At 48.1% G+C, this 25861-nt stretch overlaps 1 protein-coding gene across 3 annotated transcripts in view; it reads left to right on the forward strand.

Annotated features, from left to right (window-relative positions):
- Window positions 1-25861, forward strand: part of Camkk2 (calcium/calmodulin dependent protein kinase kinase 2) — a 50921-nt gene that overhangs the window by 19329 nt on the left and 5731 nt on the right. For 2 of the 3 annotated variants that reach the window (XM_041648705.1, XM_041648704.1), the window contains 14 exons: window positions 1345-1392; window positions 2692-2745; window positions 3334-3385; window positions 6390-6523; window positions 9838-9874; window positions 14236-14257; window positions 14394-14482; window positions 16140-16339; window positions 16999-17052; window positions 19399-19472; window positions 19571-19658; window positions 20946-21074; window positions 25246-25346; window positions 25748-25790. In XM_041648705.1, coding sequence (XP_041504639.1) covers window positions 1345-1392; window positions 2692-2745; window positions 3334-3385; window positions 6390-6523; window positions 9838-9874; window positions 14236-14257; window positions 14394-14482; window positions 16140-16339; window positions 16999-17052; window positions 19399-19472; window positions 19571-19658; window positions 20946-21074; window positions 25246-25346; window positions 25748-25790 — 1125 coding nt within the window. The remainder of the gene's footprint in view (window positions 1-1344; window positions 1393-2691; window positions 2746-3333; window positions 3386-6389; window positions 6524-9837; window positions 9875-14235; window positions 14258-14393; window positions 14483-16139; window positions 16340-16998; window positions 17053-19398; window positions 19473-19570; window positions 19659-20945; window positions 21075-25245; window positions 25347-25747; window positions 25791-25861) is intronic. The other variant, XM_041648706.1, reaches the window with a different exon arrangement.

The following is a 25861-nucleotide window of genomic DNA, read 5'->3' on the forward strand; positions in this document are numbered from 1 at the left end:
AGGTGTGCGCCATCACACTGTGGCTCTAAGCCATCCACTCTTCATCTAAATATCAGGTTTGAGACCAGCCTGGAGTATACGAGATGCTGCCTGCTGGCCGGCCCCCTTTTGGTTTGGCAGCCATGTGGGAAGTTCAGCACCTGTCCTTATTAGCTGGCCTGATACGGCTTTCATATACATTTCCCCAGTGACTCTTCATGTTTATTAACCATTTATCTATCTTTAGAAAAACTGTTGTTCGGATCTTTTGTTCAATTTTTTTTTTCAAGACAGGAATTCTCTGTGTCACAGCCCTAGCTGTCCTGGAACTCGCTCTTGTAGACCAGGCTGGTCTCGAATCCATAGAGATCCTCCTGCCTCTGCCTCCCGAGTTCTAGGATTAAAAGTGTGTGCCACCACCACCTGGCCTTTTGCTCAATTTTTAATAATAATCCTCTATGTTTTAAAATTATATCACTTCCCCCTTCCCTTTCTTCTCTTTAACCTCTCCCTTGTACCCCAACCCTGATCCCGCTCTCATTCATGGCCTCTTTTTCTTCAGTTGTTCTTACATCTACACATATTCCTAAATACATAAATACAACCTGCTCAGTCTTTAATATGTAATTTTTGGATCTCCTTCCTTGTCCCTCTCCTCCCTCTCCTCCCTTCTCCCACCCCTTTCCTTTTCTTTCCGACACAGGACCTTAGCTATGTAGCCGAGGCTGCAACTTAGTGGTAAAGTCTTTGTCTAGCATGTACAATGTGCTGAGTTTGATAATATATATACTCTTTGTATGTTGATTTGTATATGTGTGGTCATGTATGCACAGGTCTACATGTGTGTGAATGCATGTGAAGACCAGATATTAACCTCCTCTGAAGTTATAGATAAGGGCCATCTTGTTTTTATAGAACAGTCTCCCATTGGGACCTAGAGTTTGTTGGTTAGATTGGCTGGCCAGTGAGCCCCAGGTATCCTCCTGTCTCCTCCTTCCCACTGCTGGGTCTTCAGGTGTGCAGCACCATACCTGCCTGCTTTATGTAGCTTCTTAGATCAAATTCAGGTCTTCATGCTCTTCTGGCAAGCCCTTCACCACCCAAACATCTCCCCATTCCACTAACTCTTTGTTTTGGGTGGGAGAGCAGGGTTGTTTCTTGATTTTTGTAGTCATAGCTTAGGTTACCTTCAGACTTGCTAAGTAGCCAATGCTGGCCTTGAAGTCTGGATTCTCTGCCTCAGCCTCCCAACTCCTGCAACTCTCTATGAACTTGATCCTGATTGCATATATGCATTTATTTGTGACATACTTGTCTTTGGCTCCTTTGAGAATCATCTCATTTGTGCCCTTCCTTGCTTTCCAGGACTGCGTGCAGCTGAATCAGTATACACTGAAGGATGAAATTGGAAAGGTAAATGTCCTAGGAGCTGGGCCACCTTTGTAACTTGACCAGGGATGTCCCTGACACTCCAGAGGGAACCAGTAGTGCTGGTGGGAAGAGGAGAGGGAAACTTGGAAGCAAGACTGGTGGGGTGAAAGGGTAATAAAAATTGTGTGTGTGTGTGTGTGTGTGTGTGTGTGTGTATAGTATGTATGTATGTATGTAGGCTAAAGGTTGATGTCAGCTGTCTTTCCTCAGTACCTCTTCACCTTATTCTTTGAGACATGATCTCTCACTGAACCTGAAGCTCATAGACTGCAAGACTAGCTGGCCATCAAGCCCCAGGTATCCTTCTGTTGTTGCCCACCCCCACCCAACACTGGGATTATAGGTGTGTACTACCACACCTGGCTTTTTATGTCAGTGCTAGGGATTTGAATTCATGTTTTACCTAGTGAGCCATCTCACCAGCCTTAGTTAAAAAAAAAATGCCTTTTTGAGACATGGTCTCACTGTGGAGTCCCGGCTAGTCTAAGACTTATTATGTAGATCAAGATGGCCTCAGACTCACAGAGAGCCACCTGCCTTTGCCTCCCAGCAACTGGGATTAAAAGTGTGCATCACCACACCCAACCTCATTTATTTGCTTATTTTAAATATGATGTTAAAATTAGATGTGTTTCTGCAAAAATTCAGAAAACTTGCAGAGAAATCCTAAATTGTCATGGTGCTCCCCATCAAGAGACCTTGACATCTGTTTTTTGTTTTGTTTTGTTCTTTAATGTGTGTTGGTGTTTTGCCATGGGTGTTGGGTCCCCTAGAACTAGAGTTACGGAGAGATGTGAGCTGCCGTGTGGGTGCTGGGAATTGACCTGCGTCTCCTGGAAGAGCAGCAAATGCTCTTAATTGCTGAGCCATCTCTTCAGCCCCTTTTATTTGTTTTTGTTAGTATCATTGTAGGGGCTAAAAAGTCAAATGCTAACAGAAGATAAGTTAGTGACCTCACTGGCCAACGTATGCTAACTGTAAGACCATAGGGAGCATGGCTCCGTGAGGGAAGCAGGTAGGCATGAAAGCGGGGTGGCGTGGTAAATTCTTTTTGTATGGATGTAAGTTCTGTGTTTGGACAGGTTATTCAAACCTGGGTTTTTATGTTAGTTTTTTTCCATTTAAATGTTAGCAGCGAATTTAGACTGCAAAAATGGTAAGTCCCACAGAATGCAATCTCGGGGTACATTTGCCCAGTGAGCTGCAGTCTAGCCTGTCAGAGCCCTCATCTCACAGAGCACCACTCTGGCTACTATGTCACGGGCATCTCTCTTTATCCAGGGCTCTTATGGTGTGGTCAAGCTGGCTTACAATGAAAATGACAGTACGTACTATGTGAGTACCCCCATTCCCACCCCCATTCCCATCCAAAGGAAATTCTCTTTCCTAGCACTCTGCTTCCAGCAGTTTGGGTACTTGTTCTCCCATTCGCCTCTTAGACCGTTTAGAAGAAAGCCATGCCCCCATTTTACAGATGGGGAAATGGGGCAGGGAAGGGATTGACCCACCAAGTGTCTTTCATACGCTTGCTTTGCGCTGCCCTGTCTGCCCCTTCCATAACAGTAGATGTACACCGTGCCCTGTAGTTGAGGCTTTGGAGCTAGTCCAGTGTAGGTTCAAACCCTGGTTCCAACACACATTAACAACATGACTTTGGGCAAGCAGCCATCAGAGCCCTTCTTGGCCCATCGATCACTCTGGCTCACTTGTCTGACTCCGTTCCCAGCTGGGTCTGCTGACCAGGAACCTCCAGGGTCGTTACTGTCTCGGCTCCAGTACTAGCTAGCCTCCTCCGCTGTGACTGTGTTCTCACTGCCTTGTCCCGAGGCACCAAGGCCTGGGAGCTCAGTGAGAGGCTTGGAGAGGAGAGAGCCTAGTCTTCCTGCTGTCTTTAATTGCACTTGGGGGTCTTTCCTTCTGCAGGCGATGAAAGTGCTGTCCAAAAAGAAGCTGATCCGGCAGGCCGGCTTTCCACGTGAGTGTGGTGGGCTTTGTTCTCAGGTGTGGGTACTGAGGTGAAATCAGACAGAGCCAGTGGATGTAATGTCCAGCAGAGCCACTCGGGGAAGACCACCTCCGGCACAGAGCTTCCCCTGAGAGTAGTACTGAACTTCTTACTATGGGTCCTGATTCATTTTTATTTAAGAGTTTTAAAGCTGAATTTGAGGACTGGAGAGATGGCTCAACTGTAAACGCTCTTGCCACCAAACCCAGTGATCTGAGTTTGATCCCCAGGGCCCATAGGGTAGGAGAGAAGTGACTCCTGCAAGTTGCTCTCTGTCCTCTACATTCATTCTGTGGCATATTCATGCCAAAATAAATAATAAATAAATAGCTGAAGATGGATATGAACAAAATAACAAATAAAAAGCTGACCATATGTCTTAGTTTCTTTGCCTGGTGTTCTGACAAAAGGTTGACAAAACCACCTTTAGGCTGAAATACTTCACTGTGACTGGTATTTAGGGGTGTCAGAGAGGCAGATGCCTTAGGCAACTGGCTACATTGTATCCATAATCAGGAAGCAGAGACAAATGAACACCAGTATTCAGTGCCTTTTCTCTGCTGACATAGTGCAGGATTCCAGCCAGGGACTGGTACCACCCACAGTGGGTCCCGTCTCAGTTAATGCGATCAAGAGGCGTCTCAGGTGATTCTAGACTTTCTAGTTAACAACAGTAGTCATCACACCTCAGGATCCAGCAGCTTCTCTAGTATCCAGGAGAAAGAAAAAGAAGCAAGAGACAAGGCTCATACATGCATGTGACTAGCAGCACTGTTCATGTTATCCATTGAGTGGAAACATCCCTAGGGGCCCCCAACCAATGAGTAAGTAAAATGTACATGCATCTGGTAAATTAGTATTCAGTCACCATAGGGTCCTAATTTTTGATATTACTTGATTGAAAGCATTTTAAGTGAAAAAGACCAGACAAAAGTCACTTACTACATAATTCTGTTTATATAAAATACCAAGAATAGGCAAATCCACGAGGAAAAAAAGTAGATCAGCAGAAGAAAGAATTAGATTTTTGGGAAGAGCCATGAAAATGTTCTGCAGTTACCTAGTGGTGATAATCAGAGTGCATGGTAAACATGCCGGTAACACCAGCACTCAGGAAGTGGAGGGAGGAGGGTCAGCATGCATGGTGCACATGCTGGTAACACCAGCACTCAGGAAGTGGAGGGAGGAGGGTCAGCATGCATGGTGCACATGCTGGTAACACCAGCCCTCAGGAAGTGGAGGGAGGAGGGTCAGCATGCATGGTGCACATGCTGGTAACACCAGCACTCAGGAAGTGGAAGGTCAGAACACAAGGCCAGCCACAGCTCTGTGGGACCATGTTTTGTAAAAGCACACACATGAAAAAGAAGAATAACTAAAGAAAGAAAGAAAGAAAGAAAGAAAAGAAAGAAACTAACTGACTGAGTGGTGGGTGGTCACATGCATCCTTGATCCCAGCACTCAGGAGGCAGAGGATCTCTGAGTTTTAGGCCAGCCTGGTCTACAGAGCAAGTTCTAGGACAGCCAGGGCTACACAGAGAAACCCTTTCTCAAAAAGACCAACTAACCAACCAAACAAAACTCCACACATTTAAAATATTGAATGTTTTTTTTTTAATTTATTTATTTATTAAGGATTTCTGCCTCGTCCCCACAACCGCTTCCCATTTCCCTCCCCCTCCCCCGTGAATGTTTTTAACAGTTAAATATTGGACCTGACATGGTAGTGCACTTCTTTAAGCCCAGCACTTGGCAGGCAGAAGTAGGTGGGTCTGTGAATTCAGGACTAACCTCTTCTACATTGCAAGCTTCAGGAGAGCAAGACTTGCCTCTCAAATAAAATAATACGGGATTTGGGGAGATGGCTCAGTGGATAAGGTGCTTGCCATGTAAGTGTTAAGATGGAGTTTGGACCCAGAACCCACAGAAAAGTCGGGCTCAGGTGGGTGCTGGCAGTCACCTGTAATCCCAGCTGCCACTGCGTCTGGCCCTTGCTTTTGGTTTGAGACAAGGTCTTACTGTGCAGGGGTTGGTCTCAAGCTGTGGATCCTCCTGCTTAGCCTCCTGGGTGATGGCTGGCAGATGCCCCACTATTCCTGCCTCCTGTGGCCACTTTCCAGGCGGAGGCTTCCCTTGGCCTGCCTTGCACACCCTTCCCGCAGCTGAGCCCGTGCTCCCTTGCGCAGGCGTGCTCACAGCTGCATTTGTTCTGCTCATCATCCTCCCAGGCTTCCTCACACAGGATGTGTGAGACAGCGGCTTCGACAGTTGGGCTTCACGGTCAACAGCTTTTGACTGAGAAACGCTCCATCCTGGCAGAGCTGTCTCATTTTTCTCTCATTGACTCAGTTTTTTGTTTCTTCTCCTGGCTTTCTGGTACAACTGTACCATTTCCTGCATTGAGGAGAGGAATAATGTTTATGTCTGTTTTATCCAGTGGGCACTGAGCCCCATAGAGAAGTGATTGATTTACATGAAGGGTTTTTTTTGTTTGTTTGTTTTGTTTGAGACAGTATCTCTTGTAACCGAGACTGGCCTTTCCTTTCTGTGTAGTCAAGGGTTACCTTGAACTTCTGGGCTTCCTGCCTCTGCCTCCCAAGGGCTAAGGTTTCAGGGTACCCCACCACATCCTGTTTTATGCAGCACTGGGGATCCATCCGAGGACTTGGTGTGTGCTAGGCAAGTGCTCTACTCGCCGAGCTACCCCTAACCACTTTCCCCGATGTTGAGAGCGTTGAGATAGCTGAACCAGACCAGTGTCCTCGGTGAGCCTTACTCACTGTGGTTTGAGCATGTGACGGGGAAAAGGATCGGCAGTGAATAGGAGGAGGGTGCCTCCCGCCTCCCTGATTTCCAGTAGTGGGGGAGCCATGAAGAAAAGGCTGCTCCCAACTCCCAGAAGTCCTTTACCCTTTGTCCCATTAGCAGCTCCCCTCCGCAGAAGGCCTGTACCCTAACCCTGTGCTTCCTGCAGGTCGCCCCCCACCCCGAGGGACTCGCCCAGCTCCAGGGGGCTGCATCCAGCCCAGGGGCCCCATCGAGCAGGTGTACCAGGAGATCGCCATCCTCAAGAAGCTGGACCACCCCAACGTAGTGAAGCTGGTGGAGGTGAGGAGGGAGGCTGATGGTCTAGCCCCGGCTTTGTTAATATCTAAATTCCTGTTTGCTAAGATCTCAAGGCTGAGTGAGGACCTTGTGGCCTCACATACCCTCACACTATTGCTTCATGTCACTGTCACTTCCCAAGACTACCTATCACTGCCATTTTACAGATGCAGAAGTTGAGACTGAGAGTTCCAAGGCTTGCCCTTTACCTGCTTCTTTGTCTTTGAGGTTGTCAGTTTTTCTTCTACACACAGGTAGTTGGAATACGGAAGTAGTTGTGCATACAAACAGGTGAAGTCCCCCGTGAGATGGCTCAGTTGGCCTAGGCCCTCGATGGAAAGTCTCATGACCTGAGTTGGATCCCCAGAACCCACATGAAGAGCTAACTCCACAAAGTAGTCCTCTGACTTCCATACACACGACAGCAACAGCAACAACAACAATAATTTAAAGCAAAACAATAGTTTTGAGTGTAGTGGTGCACACTTTTAATCCCAGCACTCAAGAAGGCAGAGGAGTCAGATCTCTGTGAGTTCGAGGCGGATCTAGTAGATACAATGAATTCCAGGCTAGCCAGGGCTACATAGCAAGACTCTGTCTCAAAAACAAACAAAATGGTAAGAAATCATGATTGTGCTCCAGGAAAACGTTATCTATAAACACTGGAGGAGCTGGACTCGCACTGTGTTAGACAGCCTTTGCTTCAGCCTAGTAGGTCTCATGGTTTTGTTTTTGGTTTTGTTTTGTATTTTTTTGCTCAGGATGGCTTGATACACTTTAAATCCGAGGAAACTTTGTGTTAGCTACAGTCATTGTAATGGATACCTAGAGAAAACAACTTCATAGGAGGAAAGGTTGATTTTGGCTGAAGGCTGTTTTCTGTTCACGTTTGCTGGTTTCGTTGCATTGAGCCTGTGAGGGACATACTGCATTTGCCTTCAGCAGACCTCAGAGTGCTGCTGTTCACGTTGTTCACATTCATCCATATGCATCCCATTAAAATATAAACCAGAGCTGGACATGGTGGTGCACACCTGGATTCACAATGCTTGAAGTGGAGGCAAGAAAATCCAACATTCAAGGTCAGCCCGGGTTACAGTCAATCGTGTCTCAAAACAAACAAAACCCCAAAACAAAAATGTAAATTGACAAAATTTTATTCATGGAAAAACAATAATCTTATTATATGTGATAAATAGTAATTTTTTATTTGTTTATTTTTGTGTTTCAAGTATGGTTTCTTTGTGTAGTCCTGGCTGTCCTAGAACTCATTCTGTAGACCAGGCTGGCCTCAAACTCAGAAATCCCTCTGCCTCTACCCCACAGGTGTGTGCCACCACTGCCCAACAAGAGTAATGTATTTTTTTTATGAATAGTAACAACTTGTTTGTATGTTTGCATGCGTGTATAATGTAGGTGAGGGTACATGTGTGTACATGCTTGTGGAGAACAGAAGTCAGTCTTGGATGTCTATCCTCAGGAAGTGCTATCCCCCTTGTTTATGTGAGGCAGGGTCTCTCTCTGGCCTAGAGTTCACCTACTAGGCTAGGCTGTTGGGCCAGCAAGCCCCAGATATCTGCTTCTTTCTGTCTCTTCAGCACTGGAATTATAAACATGTGCCACTGGGCTTCACTTTTAAAAAAAGATTTACTGTTTTATTTTTAATTAATTCTGTGTATGTGATAGGGTATGTGCGTGTACTTGCTGATGCCAGAGGTGTCACGTTCCCTGGAACTGGGATTAGAGGTGGTTGTGAGCTGTATGATATAGTGCTGGGAGCAGAACTCTTTCTTCTGCAAGAGCAGTAGGTGCTCTTAACCCCTAAAGAGCCATCTCTTTGCCCTGGGACTTTCTTACATAGGCTCTGGCACTGGACTGAAGTCCTTGTGCTTGTAAAGCAGTGGCTTTACTGAATGAGTTGTCTGTTCTCTGAAGCAAACAATCAAAACAAAACAAATGTAAAAGGATGGATTTTATACTCTTGCTGCTGGTTGCTGCTGCTGTTGTTATTGTTTTTCTTTTTCGTTAATGTTTGGCTTACTAAAGGTATCTGGATTCTCTGTCTGCTTTGGCCTTCATCCACTGTGATACTATTTTGTACTGAATGCAGGTAGAGAAAGAGCGGGAAAGGCCAGTGTTGTCTTAGTAAGAATAATTTTCTTCTGATAGCCCCCTGGAGGTGATTGGGGGATTCCCAGGAGATCCAGATCTGAGTTCCTTCTCACTGACCTGGTAAAGGTCAGTGTTGGCTGTCTGAATGGGGCATGAAAGACTTTGTGGAGACAGTGGTCTTTGAAGTGGCCCTAGCTATTTCCTGCTCAGCAAAGACAACAGAAAAGGACGTTACAAGGAAAGGACCATCAGAGCCTCAGTATTTGGGGAACATAGCCTTGCCTTCGGGATATGAGGGATACTATTGCCAATCCTTGCCTGGAGTTCATGGCTACAGAACTCTAGGTGGACCCTCAGTCTAACTTCCTTGAGATGGATTGCTCGGCTGTGCCTGCAGTCTTGTGTCTTGGGTGGCTGGGGAAGGTGGGTGATGTGAAGAGATAGGAGTCCTACTCTAGACAGGGGTCTTGCTCATGCCTCTCTCCAAAAGAGAGAGAGTAGCCACCAGCTGTTGCCCTCTTTCCTGATGCCACGCTGTGATCCTGATCTCACTTCTCCAGTGCTGGAGTTGGCCATCTTAGCAGAGCCCCGGGGTGCATGGTTTGCAGGTACCCCTGAGTCCTAATGGGATCTTTTTTTTTCCCTACACCGTGCATCCAGCTTTCCACCCAGTTCAGCAAGACTATGTAGCCATTCTGTTTGTTTATCTATCAGGTGTTTCTTGGGTACCTACTTTGTGCCCAGCACATATGAGACATCACCAAGACAATCAAGGTGGATAAGCTTGGGACCTGCCCATCAGACAGAGACAGAAGCAGAGACGTGTCCTGCTAAGGTGGGGAGGTGTGAGTTCACTTTGTGGAGGGGCTGCTTGAGTTCAGTTAGGGTTTAACTTTTCCCCCGAAGCCAGGACATGTTTCCTAGGAGATGAACTGGACTGCCATCCAGGTGTGGGACATTTCTGGGGAGGATTTACTTCTCCTTGCTGTTCTTCAGGATGTTCCAGACTATGAGGACTGGCCTGAGCTTGAGGACAGGGGGACTTGGGTATCATACTCTGGGAATTTCTGTCTTCCCCCTTGACTAGGAAGAAGGATGGGAAGTGCACCCTCCTGTGGACACACACCATCACACACTTCTACTTCCTCTTGCTCATATCTGTTCTTTTTCTCCTTGCTCCTGACATTGGGCGGCTGTGCCATCAGGTCCTGGATGACCCCAACGAGGACCATCTGTACATGGGTAAGGGCTTTCCTCCATCCATTCTGGGGTAGCTGCATTTGCCAAGGCCCTGGTGTCCCCTCCTCATAGCTGTAGCCCTGGAGTCAAGGACAGGTTCTTCTTTCCTGGTCCAGCTAGGCCCCACAGGAGCCCACACACCCGGTTTAAAGCAGGGTGTGGGAGGTAATTCTTGCTGGGACTTTAACGTCTAGATCACCTAGGTTTTCATTTGCAGCTCTTTCTTGAGCAGCTACTGCATATTCAGAACTGTTCCAGGCCTGAGGATAGTGTGATAAAGAAGAGACCTTTATACCTGATATCCCAGACAGGAAAGCGTGTTGATAAATAAACTAGAACTTTATATGTTTTAAGAGTAATTAGGGTGATTCAGAGAAACTGGAAACCACTTCCTACAGGATAACCTGAATGTCAAGGATTTGGCCATGTTACACTTGGGCAGGGCATAGAGGAAGAGCAGGTGGGAACGCCCCAAGGCATTAAGAATTTAAAAATAGGGGTGCTCATAAGTAGGGAGAAGAGTCAGGGGTAAGAATGATGAGTTTGAGAAGCCATGGTGAGGCAATCCAAGATCTGGGTCCTACTCACAGACTAAAGCTCAGGTGTGTCTTCAGAGATGTCATTTACAAATGGTGAGGACATCAGGAATGATGGTACATCTGGGAGGCAGAGACAGGAGGACCTACCTGTGGTTTCCAGGCCAGCTGTCAGAGGCTGTGAAGTGAGACCTTGTCTCAAAAACCAAGGAAAAAAATTATAAACTTGAGTCAATTAAGCCGGGCGGTGGTGGTTTACACCTTTAATCCCAGCACTCAGGAGGCAGAGGCAGGTGGATCTCAGTGAGTTTGAGGCCAGCCTGGTCTACAGAGTGAGTCCCAGGACAGCCAGGACTGTTCCACAGAGAAACCCTGTCTGAAAAACAAAAAAGAAACTGAGTCAACTTAAAGAGAAACACGAGTGAGTGTATCTCATGGTGGTCTGTGTACCTCGAATGTGCAAGGTCTACATTCTGCATTCAGTGTCTGACCTTTCCCGTGCGTGCGTGCGTGCGTGTTAGGGTATGGAAATATGAAAAATAAAACATTAGTCTGGCAGTGGTGGCGCATACTTTTAATCCCAGCACTCGGGAAACAGAGGCAGGAGGATCTCTGTGAGTTCAAGACCAGCCTAGTCTATAGAACTAGTTCCAGGACAGGTTTCAAAGCTACAGAGAAACCCTGTCTTGAAAAAACAAAAACAAAAAAATCTCTAAAAAAAAACATTCAATGGGGCTGGAGAGATGGCTCAGTGGTTAAGAGCATTGCCTACTCTTCCAAAGGTCCTGAGTTCAATTCCCAGTCAACCACATGATTCCCAGTCAACCACATGGTGGCTCACAACCATCTGTAAAGAGGTCTGGCGCCCTCTTCTGGCCTTCAGGCATACACACAGAATATTGTACACATAATAAATAAACTTTAAAAAAAAAAACATTCAATAAACACTAATTTACATGGTCTGTAGAGGGAGCCAAATTGAATACATGGCAAGCAAGCAAGTGAAATCTAAATTTAATCAGAAAACTTGAAAAATTATTTGAGCCTATTTACTCCTACAGTAATTTTCTCACTCTGAATTCCAAAAGCCTGTGCCTGTGCCGGAGCAGGTTGTTCATTTAACAAATGCTACCGTATCCATGTCCCTTTTAGGTTTCTCAGGAAACATCTTAAAACATTCTCAGAGCAGTCACCTAAGTGCAGTGCAAAGGCGGTGAAGGTAACAACACTACACAAAAGGAAAATGAGAATAATAGACCGTTCACGGAGAAAGAAACCAGAGCTCTGGGTTGGTAAAATAGGATGAGAGTCCATACATTTTCCAGCCACAGCCAAGAGTGCTGAGGACAGAGGGTGAGCAGTGTAGAGACTTTAATAGCAGGCCAGGGGCTCAAAGGGTAGAAAACATCTATATTTCTACAAGTTAAAACAGGTGTTAGAGACATGAATCAGTCAGAGGACTCAAGTTTGTTCTCAGCACCCACATCTAGTGGCTCACAAATGCCTGTAAACTCCAATCTCAGGTGATCTGATGCCTTATGGCCTCCACAGGCTCCTACAGTGCACATAAATTCAGGCAGGCACGCTTATAGAGGATGTCTTAGTGTTCTGTTGCTGTGAAGAGACACCATGACTGTGGCAACAGTTAATTGGGAAATGTTTAATTGGGGCTGGTTTACAGTTCAGAGGTGAAGTCCATTGTCACATGGTGGGAAGCATGGCAGTGGGAAGGCAGACATGGTGCTGGAGAGGTAGCTGAGAGTTCAACATCTGGATCAGCAGGCAGCAGGAAGATAGTGAGACACTGGGCCTGGCTTGAGCATCTGACACCTCAAAACCCACCCCTAGTGACACATTTCCTTCAACAAAGCTACCTCAAATAGTGCTACTCTCTGTGGACCTGTGGGGGCCATTTTCCTTCAGAATACAGCAGACAACACTTGGGAGGCAGAGGCAGCCACATTTCTGAGTTTGAGGCCATCCTGGTCAACATAGTGAGTTCTAAGCCAGCTAGGGCTGTATAGTAAAACCCTATCATAAAACAAATCGAGAAACCCAGAAAAAAAGCTTGAACTGTTATTATAGAGATCTGAGTTTGGTTCTTAGCACCCATAATGGGGGGTTCACAGTGCCTATAACTCCAGAGCCAGGGAACTATGATGCCTCTGGCCTTCAAGGGCACCTACACACATGTACACAGACCCCACACACATACCTGTAATTAAAAATAATAAAAATTAGCAGAAGCTACAGCTCAGAGCACTTGTGTGGCGTGTATGTGGCCAGGGTTCAGTTCCTAATCACAAAAACAACAGAAGCTTCTGCCCACCACTCAACCCCAAGAGTGGCTGAACTGTCAGTGTCCGAAATAGAGACCTGTTTCAATAGGCCAGCGTCCTCCATAGCTGGTGGCTTGTGCTCGGGTGGGAGGAAACAAGGTAGAGGAGTTTGTGAAGTTGCAAGGTAAGACATAAATAACCAAAGCAAGAAAGGCCAGCACTTGTAACCACAGCCCAAGGCAAGAGCAGATCTGCCGGGGTCCTGGGGGAATATGGAGGTTGTATTAGTCAGGTTTCTCTAAGGAACAGAGCCCATAGAGTAGAGATATATATCAACAGTAGATTTATCAATATTGTCAATAGCTTTCATACTGGAGAGAGCCTGTGTGGCTGGGTTCCTCAGCAGTACCAGTCTGGCACTGACAGTCTGGAAGATTCCTGTAGGTCAGCTGGTCTCAGTCTGTGTTGGAAGCCTGAACAAGCTGGTTCTAATATCAGCATGGGAATCAGCAGTGGCAGCAGCAGGGAGATGAACTCACCATCGAGACTACAAGCCAGGCGAGCAAACAAGTGAAGCTCTCCTTCCTCTGTGTCCTGGTACTAAAAAGTGCTGCGTACATTTAGGTTGAGTCTTCCAACAAACACAGTGTTCCCCAAGTCACGCCACAAGCTGTTGACAGCCCCTCACTGATGTTCTCTCCAAGTGAGTCTAAGCTGTGTCAAGTTGATGAAGCTAACCCACCACACAAACATAACATCAGTCCTCTCCTGGGTACAAGTGGAAAGATGAGAAGACAGCCTAGGATCCAGCCTTAGTTCCTTTCCCCCTGGTTTTATTTTCCTTCCTGCATCCCTGGCTCTGTGTGTGTGCATGCATGCGTGTGTGTGTACATGCATGTGTGGTCCTTGCACCCTTGGCTCTGTGTTTGTGTGTGTGTGCATGCATGCGTGTGTGTGTGCATGCATGTGTGGTCATTGCACCCTTGGCTCTGTGTTTGTGTGTGTGTGCATGCATGCGTGTGTGCATGCTTGTGTGGTCATTGCACCCTTGGCTCTGTTTGTGTGTGTGTGTATGAATACATGCATGTATGGTCTTTCATTGCTGGTGCTGAAACCTAGGGCCTAGTGTATGTTATATCCCTGGTTCCCCCCCCCCCCCCCCCGCATTTTACTTTTTGAAATAGGAGCTCACTGAGTTGGCTAGGCTAGTTTTGAACTTGCTCTGTAGTCCAGACTGGCTTTGAATTTGTTATTCCCTCTGCCTTAGCCTCCTGTATAGTTGGGATTACAGGCCTCTACCACCAGATACAGCTTTCCAAGTTCAGGTGTGGGGTCCTATGGCTCTCAGGAGGTCCTTTGTCTCCCTGCAGTCCTAGCATCACAGAGCAGCTTTGGTTCAGTGGACTGTGTATGTGTCTCCTCAGGCCTCCCAGGATTCACTTCTGTGCTTAGAATGTCTAGAAGAGGCTGGAGGTAGGGTAGATGAGGAGGAGGGAGGCGGATTTTCGGTGTCCCAGTGTGACAGTTTTACCTCCTTCTCTTCCCACAGTGTTTGAATTGGTCAACCAAGGGTGAGTATCCATCTCCCAGGTGAAATGCCAGGCTTCCCCTGCAAGCTGAGTGAGGGGAGCCGGGCTCTGAGGGAGAGCGTGGGCCAGGGCTAGCTGGATCTGGTGCACACTGTTTATACATGTGTCTACCTTACAGGCCTGTGATGGAAGTGCCCACTCTCAAGCCACTGTCTGAAGACCAGGCCCGGTTCTACTTCCAGGATCTGATCAAAGGCATTGAGTACTGTAAGCCGTGCCTGTGGGGAACCACTCACCTCTGGGTAGTTAGCGTCCCAGTTAGCGGGTGGAAAATGGAAAGTACTTCGTTTCCCTGCTGGGAACACAGGACTGTGAGCTGCAGTGGTCCCCAACACAGTCCTGGGAAATTATGTGAGCTGCATAGGTCCCCAACACAGTCCTGGGAGATTGTGTGAGCTGTCTAGGTCCCCCACACAGTCCTGGGAGATTGTGTGAGCTGCAGAGGTCTCCCACACGGTCCTGGGAGATTGTGTGAGCTGCAGAGGTCTCCCACACGGTCCTGGGAGATTGTGTGAGCTGCAGAGGTCTCCCACACGGTCCTGGGAGATTGTGTGAGCTGCATAGGTCCCCCACACGGTCCTGGGAGATTGTGTGAGCTGCAGAGGTCTCCCACACAGTCCTGGGAATGGTGGACTGTGCTTGGGAATGGAAGCCCTTCTCCCTGCTGCAGAGAAGATGAAGATCAGTGGCATAGTGAGATTTTGTAGACATGGACATATATGTGATTCATGTGGAGGCCAGAGGGCCTCAGTGTCTTCCCTCTGGAGCTCTCCACCTTGTCTTAACTTTTTTATTTATTTTTATGATGAGAACAGCCCTTTTTTATTTTATTAGTTTATTTTATTAATATATTGTGATAGACTACAGAGATAGAAAGACAAAAATTTGTGTGTATATATACACTAATTTATATATATATATTAACTTTTTATTTTTTATTTTATTATTTTGGAGACAGAGTCTTTCTTTGGCTTGGACCTCACCAGGTAGGCCAGGCTGGCTGGCCATAGACCTGGGATCCACTCATCTCTGCTTCCCCACACCACCATACTCAACTCTTTTTTTTTTTCTTCCTAATTGGTACTGGGGACCAAACTCAGACCCTCTCGCCTGTGACCCTTTACTGCCCGAGCCTTCTCCCCAGCCCATCAGTGAGCTTTAAAACTCCAGCACTTTCTATGCAGACCGGGTACAGTGAGGGCTCTGTTTGCATCATCTTCCCAGTCCAGCAGCCTGGGGTGGGGATCCTCTTTCCTCCCGGCACCCTGGTTTCCTCATCCATGAAATAAAGTGACTCACCAGGGTTGGGATCAGCCTGTAGCCATCAGTAGTTCTGAGTTGGCTATTGTGACTTTTACCCCTGCCTGCCATGGGCAATGGTTGTGACAGTTAATCGGGATAAATGAGAAGTATTAAACACAGAATGAAGCCCTGAGCTATTACTCTTTTACACCATCAAATTCATCATTAGCCCAGAATTCGCACTTGTGACTTCCAGACCATAGGATTGTGTCCCCAGTTCTGCTTTGTGGTTCATACTTCAGATGAGCCTGCTCTGGCTTAGTTGACTTGCTGACCATGATGAATGTTAGCCATTGGTAAATGAAACAGTGTTTGACTGTCACAAGTGTCAGTGTGCCTGTCTGGATGTTAGAGACTCAACAAAAACTGTTTATAGGCCATGAGAGGTGGTTAAAAATTGCCGTAGACAGTTGGTGTTTCGAGAATGCATAAACGTCCTTAAATTCACTTTCCCCTTATGTCTCAGAGCATGCATGGGCAGGGGATCTGGGGCTTGGAAGATGAGGCATCAGAGTGACCAAGTGGAGATTCTCATGGGGTTTTCCTGTTCCCTCTCTTCCAGTACACTACCAGAAAATCATCCACCGTGACATCAAACCTTCCAACCTCCTGGTGGGAGAGGATGGGCACATCAAGATAGCTGACTTCGGTGTGAGCAATGAGTTCAAGGGCAGCGATGCCTTGCTGTCCAACACCGTGGGCACACCTGCCTTCATGGCACCTGAGTCGCTCTCAGAGACCCGCAAGATCTTCTCTGGGAAGGTAGGGCTGTCTCTGCTGAGTTCTGCCTGTCTCAGGGTTCTTTGGTTCTAAGTAGCAAAAATCCGACAGAGCTGTACAGAAAGCAAGCCCACTGGGCATGTAGCTGATGAGTATCATCAGCCAGTTAGAGGACTCAAGCAAGGATTGGTATCTCCCCATCTTTGTCTCTGTTCTGCTAAGCTGGTTTCCCTGTGGGTGGGTCAGGCACCAGTACCTGCAGGCTACTTTTCATAAGGTAGTCAACTTAAGTAGCTAGAATGTCCTCTCGGAATAGCCACTGCAAAGAACCTGTGACCAACCGCTTTGGCTGGGGCGTTGTGATTTCATTGGCTATACCAGTGTGTCATGTCCCAACCAAAAAGGCTAGGATTCAGAGTTTGCTCCACCCCAAGAGTGTGGATTAAGAAAAGGTAGTTTAGCCTTTATTCCCAGACCTCTAGAGGCAAAGGTAGATCTCTGTGTGTTTGAGGCCAGCCTGGTCTACAAAGCAAGTTCTAGGACAGCCAGAGTAGTTATACAGAGAAACCCTGTCTTGAAAAACAAAAAGAGACAAACAAACCAAAAGGAGAAAAGGTGGTTCCCAAGGAGGTTGGAGACTTGGTTATTGGACCTGCGAAAGCAGATGTTGAGTATCACACTAACCTTCCGTTTCCTTTCAGGCCCTGGATGTTTGGGCCATGGGTGTGACTCTGTACTGCTTTGTCTTTGGCCAGGTAAGAGGGTGGCGTGTTCTGTCGTAGGACTGCTGTGGGTGACTGGTTCTTATGTGCAGATGGTATCTCCACAGCTGAACAAATAGCTAAAACAGATCCTTTGTAACATGCATATCGCTGACGATAGTCTCATCTATATAGAAATGTTTGAATGGAATAGATCAGCAGAGACTGTGTGGAGATTCTAGATAGTTGATGAGTTTAGGGCACAGACAACAAATATTCCACCTCTCTCCATTCCCGAGCCTGAGACAGACAGATATCACTAGTCAATCATTGTGTTCCTTGAAGCTCCTTAGTACTGTGTTCTTTTCATCAGAGTGTTCCTAGCCACTGTTGCTGGGGGTAGAATGGGAATGGGAATCAGTTCAAAGGTAATTATTGACTTAGGGAATGGTATTTTGTCTTCTTGTTATGGTTCTTTTTTCTACTGTCCTAACATTATTCATGTTCAGAGGCACCTCTTTTCCTCTTTTTTTCTTGTGTGTCCCCCACCTACCCAGACAGAGTTTCTCTGTGTAGCTCCTCTGACTGTCATGGAACTCAGCTCTGTAGACCAGACTGGTCTTGAACTCACAGAGATCTACCTGCCTCTGCCTCCAAGTGCTGGGATTAAAGGAGTGCACCATTATACCTGGCAAGGCACCTCTTTCAACTCTAAAGTCTCTGAGCAATAAAAACCTGGCTCCTTCCCTTTTTGAGCTTGTGTTCCTGTGGAGGAAAGTTTAGGAATCTTGTTTCAAAACTAGCCATAGACAGAGGCAGGTGGATCCCTGAATTCAAGGCCAGCCTGGTCTACATAGTGAGTTCCAGGACAGCTAGGGCTATACAGAGCAACCCTGTCTCGAAGGAAAAAAATCTTGTTCTATGTAGAAACAAAGGAGGGGTTTTTTTTTGTTTTTTTTTTTTTGTTTTGTTTTGTTTTTAAACTATTTTCCTGGAGTATTTATTTTAAAAAATTCTTTTTGGAGCTAGTGAGATGGCCTAGCAGTTAAGTTACTCTCTGCTCTTGCAGAGAGAACCCAGGATCAGTTCCCAGTGCCCACTTGGCTGCTCACAAAGGGCTGAATTTCCAGCTCCAGGGAATCTCACTCCCCCTACTGGTCTCCAAGGGCACTGCATGCAAACAGCATATACTGTACTTACATGCACACACACACACACACACACACACACACATTTATATATATGTATTTAAAAGAAAAAGTTTTTTTTAAAGATTTATTTATTATGTATACAACATTCTGCCTCGATGTATGCCCGCATGCCAGAGGAGGGCGCCAGATCTCAACACAGATGGTTGTGAGCCACCATGTGGTTGCTGGGAATTGAACTCAGGTCCTCTGGAAGAGCAGCCAGAGCTCTTAACCTCTGAGCCATCTCTCCAGCCCCAAGAAAAAATTCTTTTGACTTCAGTCTTTCAAACAATTTTCAGTTCAGTATAAAGTTGAGAGAATTCTACGGTGAAAAGTCAAACCCTGCCACCTGGAATCTACCATTGTATTACAGTGTCCTATCAATTTATCAACATGCCTGCCCCCAGCTAGCAATCAAACCTTGTATAGAATACTAAGCACTATTTGTACCACTGAGCTGCACCTCCAGTTCAATACACATTTTACAACCCCTGAGAAGATAGAACCAATTTCAATTTTCATTAGTTCAGCAGGTCTTTATTGTGCCAAGGACTTCCTGAGAAAGAGCCCACCAGGAAGTCCTGAGCTGGTGTTGAGGCCCCAGTGGAAAGGAGTTACCAGCAAATGACTGTAATGTCAGGGTTACGTGCCCCGCTGGGGCATGGTGGTTGGCAAGAATGAGGTAGGTCTGCTGTAGGAAGCCTGGCGAGGCCGCACATAGGTAGCTTTGGTCAGGTGTGACTGGGGAGAGCAGGCCATGATGTTGATGTTGGGTCATGGATGAGTGACTGCGGGTCCTGAGCCAGACTAAACTCTCACAGTCTCTGTCTCTCTCTCTCTCTCTCTCTCTCTCTCTCATACACACACACACGTGCACTCACGCACACCCAGACGCCCGTACACCCGTACTAGTCTTAGCTTCCTTACTGGTCTCTGAGTAGGAGGGTGGGGAAGAGTGTTTGCTTTTGTGTCGGTAGGAAACAAAGCAGGTCAGTGGTGCAGTTGGGAAGGGCTGGAGACAAGCTTGGCATTCCCGTTCCTTCATAGATTTGGGGGTAGAGTGAAGGGCAGTGGTTCCTGCTTCCTCTCTAGCCTGGGCCACTGCTGTTCATTTCTCTGTCGTGGTCCCTGAGGGGTGGCACAGCACAGATGGCCTCTGAAGGGTGCAGGTGGCAGCCGCTGACCGCCATCCTCCCTGGCCTCTCCACAGTGCCCGTTCATGGATGAGCGGATCATGTGTTTGCACAGTAAGATCAAGAGCCAGGCCCTGGAGTTTCCAGACCAGTGAGTAGAGCCTGTCTGTTCATCACCTGCTTCTAATTCCTTAGCGGTCAGGTTCCCGAGGTTTTTGTGATCTATCCATGATGTGTCTCCACCCCCAGGCCTGATATAGCTGAAGACTTGAAAGATCTGATCACCCGAATGCTGGACAAGAACCCAGAGTCCAGGATTGTGGTGCCCGAGATCAAGGTACATGACTGCTGCTGGCTAAGGAGGCTTGAACTTGAGGCCTGTGGCCTGTGCTTGGAAACGTTTGGCTCGGTCCTATCCACAGCACCACACCCTGCTGGCATCTCTGCCTTCCCATGTCCCGGAGCCTCTGGGCTGCTGGGTGCCGCTGGGAGCAGGGGCGAGTGTTGATGGTTGTGGGCGCTGTGGGAGCTGTGACCATCAGCGGGGCTGCCTGCGCTTGCTCCCATTGGCTTGCGCTGATGGTGTCCACCCTCGAAGAGTGATCCAAAGCCTCTGTGTGCTCCACATTCTGGCTGCTGAACCTCAAGTCCTTTCTTTGGCCCTATCAAAGGTGTGGGCCGGTCCCTTCGAGAAACTGCTGAGAGGGTGGGAAGAAGCTAGTGGGCAGTTCAACCTCTGCCTGCTGAATACTACCCTAGTAGAAAGTCTTTTCAGCAGAGGCCTTATCTGCCACTTCGCATTCCCCTGCCAGTGCCCAGTACACACTTCTGGCCCTTAAAACAATAAATCCCAACATGGGCTAGGTATATCACTCAGTGGATAGAATGATTGATTGGCGTGCATGAAGCTCCAGGTTCTGTTTCCGGTACTGTATAAATTGGACGTGGTAGTGCATGCCTAGAATCACAGCATGTGTGTGTGTGGGTGGGTGGGCCAGGATCAGAGGTTTAAGGTCATCCTGTAGAGGCCAACTTGAGATGTGGCCATGTTGAAAGAAGGAAGGAAGGAAAAACAGACAGATATTTCGAGATACGGTCCAGGATTTCTGAGGCGCCTGGCTCACTTGAACTGAAAGGGTGTCTTTAAGAGGGTCCAAAAGTCACAGATAAGGACTTGGACCCCAGAGAGGGGACTTGGGTGCTCTTCGGAGTGTGCCATTCCATCAGCCCCCTCTATAACTCCTTGTTTCCTCTTCTGTGGATGGGAAAATGCATAGAATACAACCTCTTCGTTCAGGAAGAGTTGGTGGGGACCATTGGCTGCCCTGGGGCAGCGGGGCAAGGCTATAGTCAGGTTCTGGTTGCTCCTGCCATGACAAGGAACCAGACGGAGACCCGCCCCTGCACATACACAGCTCTGCAGCCCTCCCACTCTGTCTCCACCTTTTCTCCTTTCCTCGCTTCTCACTCGCCTACCCTCCCTGCTGGGATCACTGGCTCTACCGCATGCCTGACCCCGGCCCTAGCCTCTCCTTCCTGCATGCCCTCCTTGGCACTGCTCGCTGGCAGGGCCTTATGGGAACCAGTGGCGCCTGTCCCTCACCCCTCCTGTCATTCGTTGAAGCTGCACCCTTGGGTCACGAGGCACGGGGCCGAACCATTGCCATCGGAGGACGAGAACTGCACACTGGTCGAGGTGACCGAAGAGGAGGTCGAGAATTCAGTCAAACACATTCCCAGCCTGGCGACTGTGGTAAGGCGGGAAGGCCCACTGACCAAGAGCAAGAACTGAGAGCACCTGAGGCAGGGCTAGAGAGGACAGGGCTGGACACATGCCAGATGCCTGGGAAGCAAGCAGATGTGGGATCTGAGGATCAGGATCCTGTTGGAGTTACTCCTGACTCATAGCCACTCATTGGGCCAGGTAGCCCTGGGGCTCCCAGATTTCTGTAGAGGTGGGCAGCCCCCGCGCCCAGGCATCGTATAACTCTTCTGGAATTGGTGCTTTCAGAGCATGTTAGGGAAGAGGAGCCAGGAAGGTGAGGACAAGCGAACCAGAGTAAGCAATGGGCCTGGAGCCTCGGAGTTCGAGGCAGGGTTCTCAGCTGGTGCGGGACACATCTGCCGTGTGGGTAGTTCTCACACTGCAGAAAGTTCTTCCCGATCTTGTGATATAGGGTTTCACAAGGGAGACACTGGGCTCCTTTTTGTGATCTTGAATCTGGGTCCTAGCTCTGGGAGAAGGAAGTAGTCTTCAAGCCTCAGTTTAGAGACTGTAGGAGCCGCCTCATTGCCAGCCCCCCAGGAGGGTGTCTGACTCCAGGAGGGAGGTGGGAGGCCCAGGGGTTCAGGCTCCAAGCATCCACAGCCTTCTCAGGAGCCCAGGTTCTGTTTGGCCAGGCCCAGCCCCAGCAGACAAGCAGCCCGGTCTCAAGGGTCCTTTTGGGAGTCTGGGAGTTGGCCCTGCTCTCTGCTTGCCTGCTCTCTCTCGCTTACTCCACGCTGTCTCTTGCCTTCTTTAGAACTTGAGCTCTGGGGTCGGGCACCCATTCATGTCTCCTCTTTTCCCACCCGGGGCTCTGCATGACCTCCACTCACAGACTCATTCACCCACCCACTCCCCTCTCCTAGTTTACCCTTCACCCACGCACCCTGTCCTGTGCCTGTGGTGGGAAAGGAAGCTGGGTCCGACTCGGCCGTTGTGTGTGGTTCTGTTCCCCTGATCACTCTGGAGGGAGAGCACCTGGCCCGGGGATCTGGAGTAGGTCACTGTCACTGGTTCCTTAGGGAGGGGGACAGCTATTAGCACAACACACATGTTCTCTGTCTTCAGTGGGAGGCAGATGGTCATGCCAAGAAGTACATGTCTGTTGTAATAGACGGACTAAACGAGGGGCAGATCCTGTGATGGCTCAAATGGGGCTGGAGAGAGAGCTCGGTGATTAGAGTACCTGCTCTTCTTTCAGAGGATCCAGGTTTGAGTCCCAGTACTCAGAGCTTACAGCTGTCTGCAGCTCCAGTTCCAGGGGATCTGAAACCTCTTGGCCTCTGTGGGTACCAGGCATGCAAGTGGTGCACAGATATACATGTAGGCAAAACAATCACGTAATATAAAAATTGGAAAAAAGAAATGGGTGAACACAGAATGGCAGGGTGTAACCTGCTGAGAGGGCGCACAGGGAGTGAGAGGTAGTATCAAACAAGAGACTCCCAGAAAGCCCACACTGCTGAAGGATGAAGGTAGAGGTTTAAATCTCCACCCTAGCAGCACAGAAAGAGAGGTAACAGGTGCTGGGATGTGTCCGTGTTGGGAGAGATGCGGTCTGTCCCTGTCATTACTGAGTGCCTGTCACATGCCAGTCTTGAGATGAGCCGTGGTACCAGTTCTCAGGGCTCCAACCTTCTGAGAAAGATGGACCCAGAGAGCAACCTTCCCGTGCGATCAGAGGCCAGTGCTGGGTGCAGAAGGGGAGGCTGACAGAAAACGCAGCCAGGGCACAACACCCACCAAAGCCCAGAGAAAGGGGCCTACCAGTCACTGTAAGCCTCTCTGGTTGTGACTTCTATTCTCCATTGGCTTTCCTTGCCTTTAACTATTCCAGAGTGAGCCCATCATTGGCATTTGGGACATTGACAGTACCGTCCTCAGTACCCTGCTGTGAGAAGTTCTCATCACATCAGAAGAAACCCCCGATTCCTCGTGTTGTTCCCCCCTCTCCCCTGGAGATGGTCTGCTTTTTGCCTCTGTTGATCTGTGCTGGACATTAGGTGTCTGTGGAATCCTGCACTGTGTGGCCTTTTGTGTCTGGCTTCTTTTACTAGTGTCAGGTGTCCAAGGCTCACCCCTGTGGTAGCTGTATGGGCGCTTCATTCCTGAGTACTCAGCTACACTGATGTGCTGCAGGTTTTACATTTTCCAACTAATGGACATTTGAATATTTCTACCTTTTTATTTTTCCCTTATATTTGAAGAGTTTTTTACATTCTGTGTAATTGTGTGTGCATGGGTGACTGAATATGGATGCACATTCATGCAGACATGGAGGCCAGACAAGGGCATCAGATCCCTCGGAGCTGGAATTAGAGGCAAGCCCAGCAACCTGAGTGCAGATCCCCAGAACCCATGTAAAATGTCAGACTAATCTCAGCACATCCTGACAAGAAGACGTGAGGCAGACAGGAGAATCTTCTGGAAGCTCCCTTGCCAACTAGCCCGGCATACACAGCAGTGAACAGCTAGAGGGACACCCCCCCCACACACACACACACACATAAGGTGGAAGGCAAGGCCCAACAGCAGGGATTGTCTTCTACCTCCACACATGTGCACCCTACATCTACACACCACACATGTGCACCATCTACACACCACACATGTGCACCCTACACCTACACACCACACATGCACACCCTACACCTACACACACCACACATGTGCACCATCTACACACCACACATGTGCACCCTACGTCTACACACACCACACATGTGCACCCTACACCTACACACACCACAAATAAAAAGTCTGAAAACCTTAGGGGCTGGACAGATGGCTCAGCCATCTATACCCGCATAGAGGCTCACAACTGTCAGTAACTCTTGTTCCAAGGGATCCACCACCCTCTTCTGGTCTCTATACATAGGAAATATTTAAAAACAAAACAAACCGGTCTGTGGTGGTGCTTGCCTTTAATCCCAGCACTCTGGAGGCAGAAACAGTCGGATCTTTGTGAGTTCAAGGCCAGCCTGGTCTACAAGATCTCGTTCCAGGACAGCTAGGGCTGTTACACAGAGAAACCCTGTCTCGAAAAACAAAATAAAAACAAAACAACAACAACAAAAGAAACTCTTTTAGGATCTGGAGAGATGTATAGGAATACTCACTGCTCTAGCAAAGCACCCAGCATACATTTGCAGTTTATATCTATCCATAACTTCTTCTCACCTTCAGGCATGTAGACAGTGCACATACATACATACAGGAAATCATTCATATACATAAATAAAAAATTTAATTTAAAAACAATTAGACAAAAAAGGCTAGTAGCAGTTGGTTCTGTATATAGGAAATGCTCAGAATAGGTGTGTATGTATATATTGTGTGTATATGTATATATACACACACACAGACAAGAAGATTCGTAGTTGCTAAGGGCTGTGTGGGGAAGGATTCGGTTCGGAATGACTACTGAAACTGGATTAAGGTGATGTGAATATACTAAAAACCACTCAGTGTATACAGTTGGTTTCCACATCTATAAATTCAGCTAACCGCCGATCAAAAATATATGAAAAAAGACACCAGACACGTAAACCTGACTTCTTGTCATGCTCTAAGTGATTAGCTCTAGCGATCGACAAAGTGTTTATATTATGTTCTGTGTTCTAAATTAGCTCAAGGTGGTTTAAAGTACACTGGAGAATATGCAGACATTATTTACAAATACTGAACTCCTTTCTATAAGAGACTTGAGCATCCATAGCTTTGGTAGCTCTGGACTCTTAAAATGGTGAGTTTATCTTGTGTGAATTCACTCTCAATCTTGAAAACACATCATCTCTTCCCTGAGAATTGTGAGAATTGTTTCTTGTGGGATAGAGTAGGATGACCTCATGTGACTTTCAGCGATGGCTAAGGGACGCATAGCCAGCTCTCTGGGGAACACAGGGTCTTGGGCCTGGGTAGGCTGGGAACTGGATCACAACAAGCCACTATCTGAGCCTGGACCTTAGGGCAGGCAGGGAACGGGCTCCAGTAAGTTAGCTGCCCCTAGGCTCAGGGTGGCTCTGGCTGGTGGCTCCTGTGTAGGAAGGGCCTGCAAGAGTCATGAGCCCTGGGAGCTGGCAGGGGCCAAAGAGAAGAGGGTGCATGGAACCTCCTGTGGCCCAGCCATCACCACCCCCTCTTCCTTCTCCCTCCTCAGATCCTAGTGAAGACCATGATTCGGAAACGCTCTTTCGGGAACCCATTTGAGGGCAGCCGGCGGGAGGAACGTTCCTTGTCAGCACCTGGAAACCTGCTCACGTGAGTGACCCCCACCTTCCCTCCAGTCCTGGGGAGGGAGACACACTGGGGACGTCAGTAGGCCCTGGCTTTGCTCTTACAGCCTCCTTAGCTCAGCCAGCGTCCACCTGTTGGCAGTGTACATACCCTGAAGCTTCCGCCTCCTCTGAGAACTGGCTCTTTCACTGAGGCGTTCTGGGTTGCAGCAGTCTGTGGCCCCGGAAACATGAGTATTATGATTGATGAGTCACATGGTCTCACTCTGGGACTTTCTGTGTGAACATGTGTCCATTCACCTGCTCACACAGACTACCCTGGTATAGGTTCTGTGTGTCAGATGCTGGGGTCTACTGTCTCTGGGGTGTGGGGGCATCCCCAGGGTCCCGTCTTACTTCCCTTTTCCCTTCCTCCGGCAATTCCAGCAAAAAACCAACCAGGGAATGGGAGCCCTTGTCTGAGCCCAAGGTAATGCCTGTCTGCCTGCCTGTGCCATCGCCTCCCCTTCGCTGGGGCCTGGGGGCGGGCATCTGCAGAGC

This window comes from Microtus oregoni, unplaced genomic scaffold, assembly GCF_018167655.1.
Source record: "Microtus oregoni isolate MIOR12 unplaced genomic scaffold, Mior012 000003F_ref0000135, whole genome shotgun sequence".
Lineage (NCBI taxonomy): Eukaryota > Metazoa > Chordata > Mammalia > Rodentia > Cricetidae > Microtus > Microtus oregoni.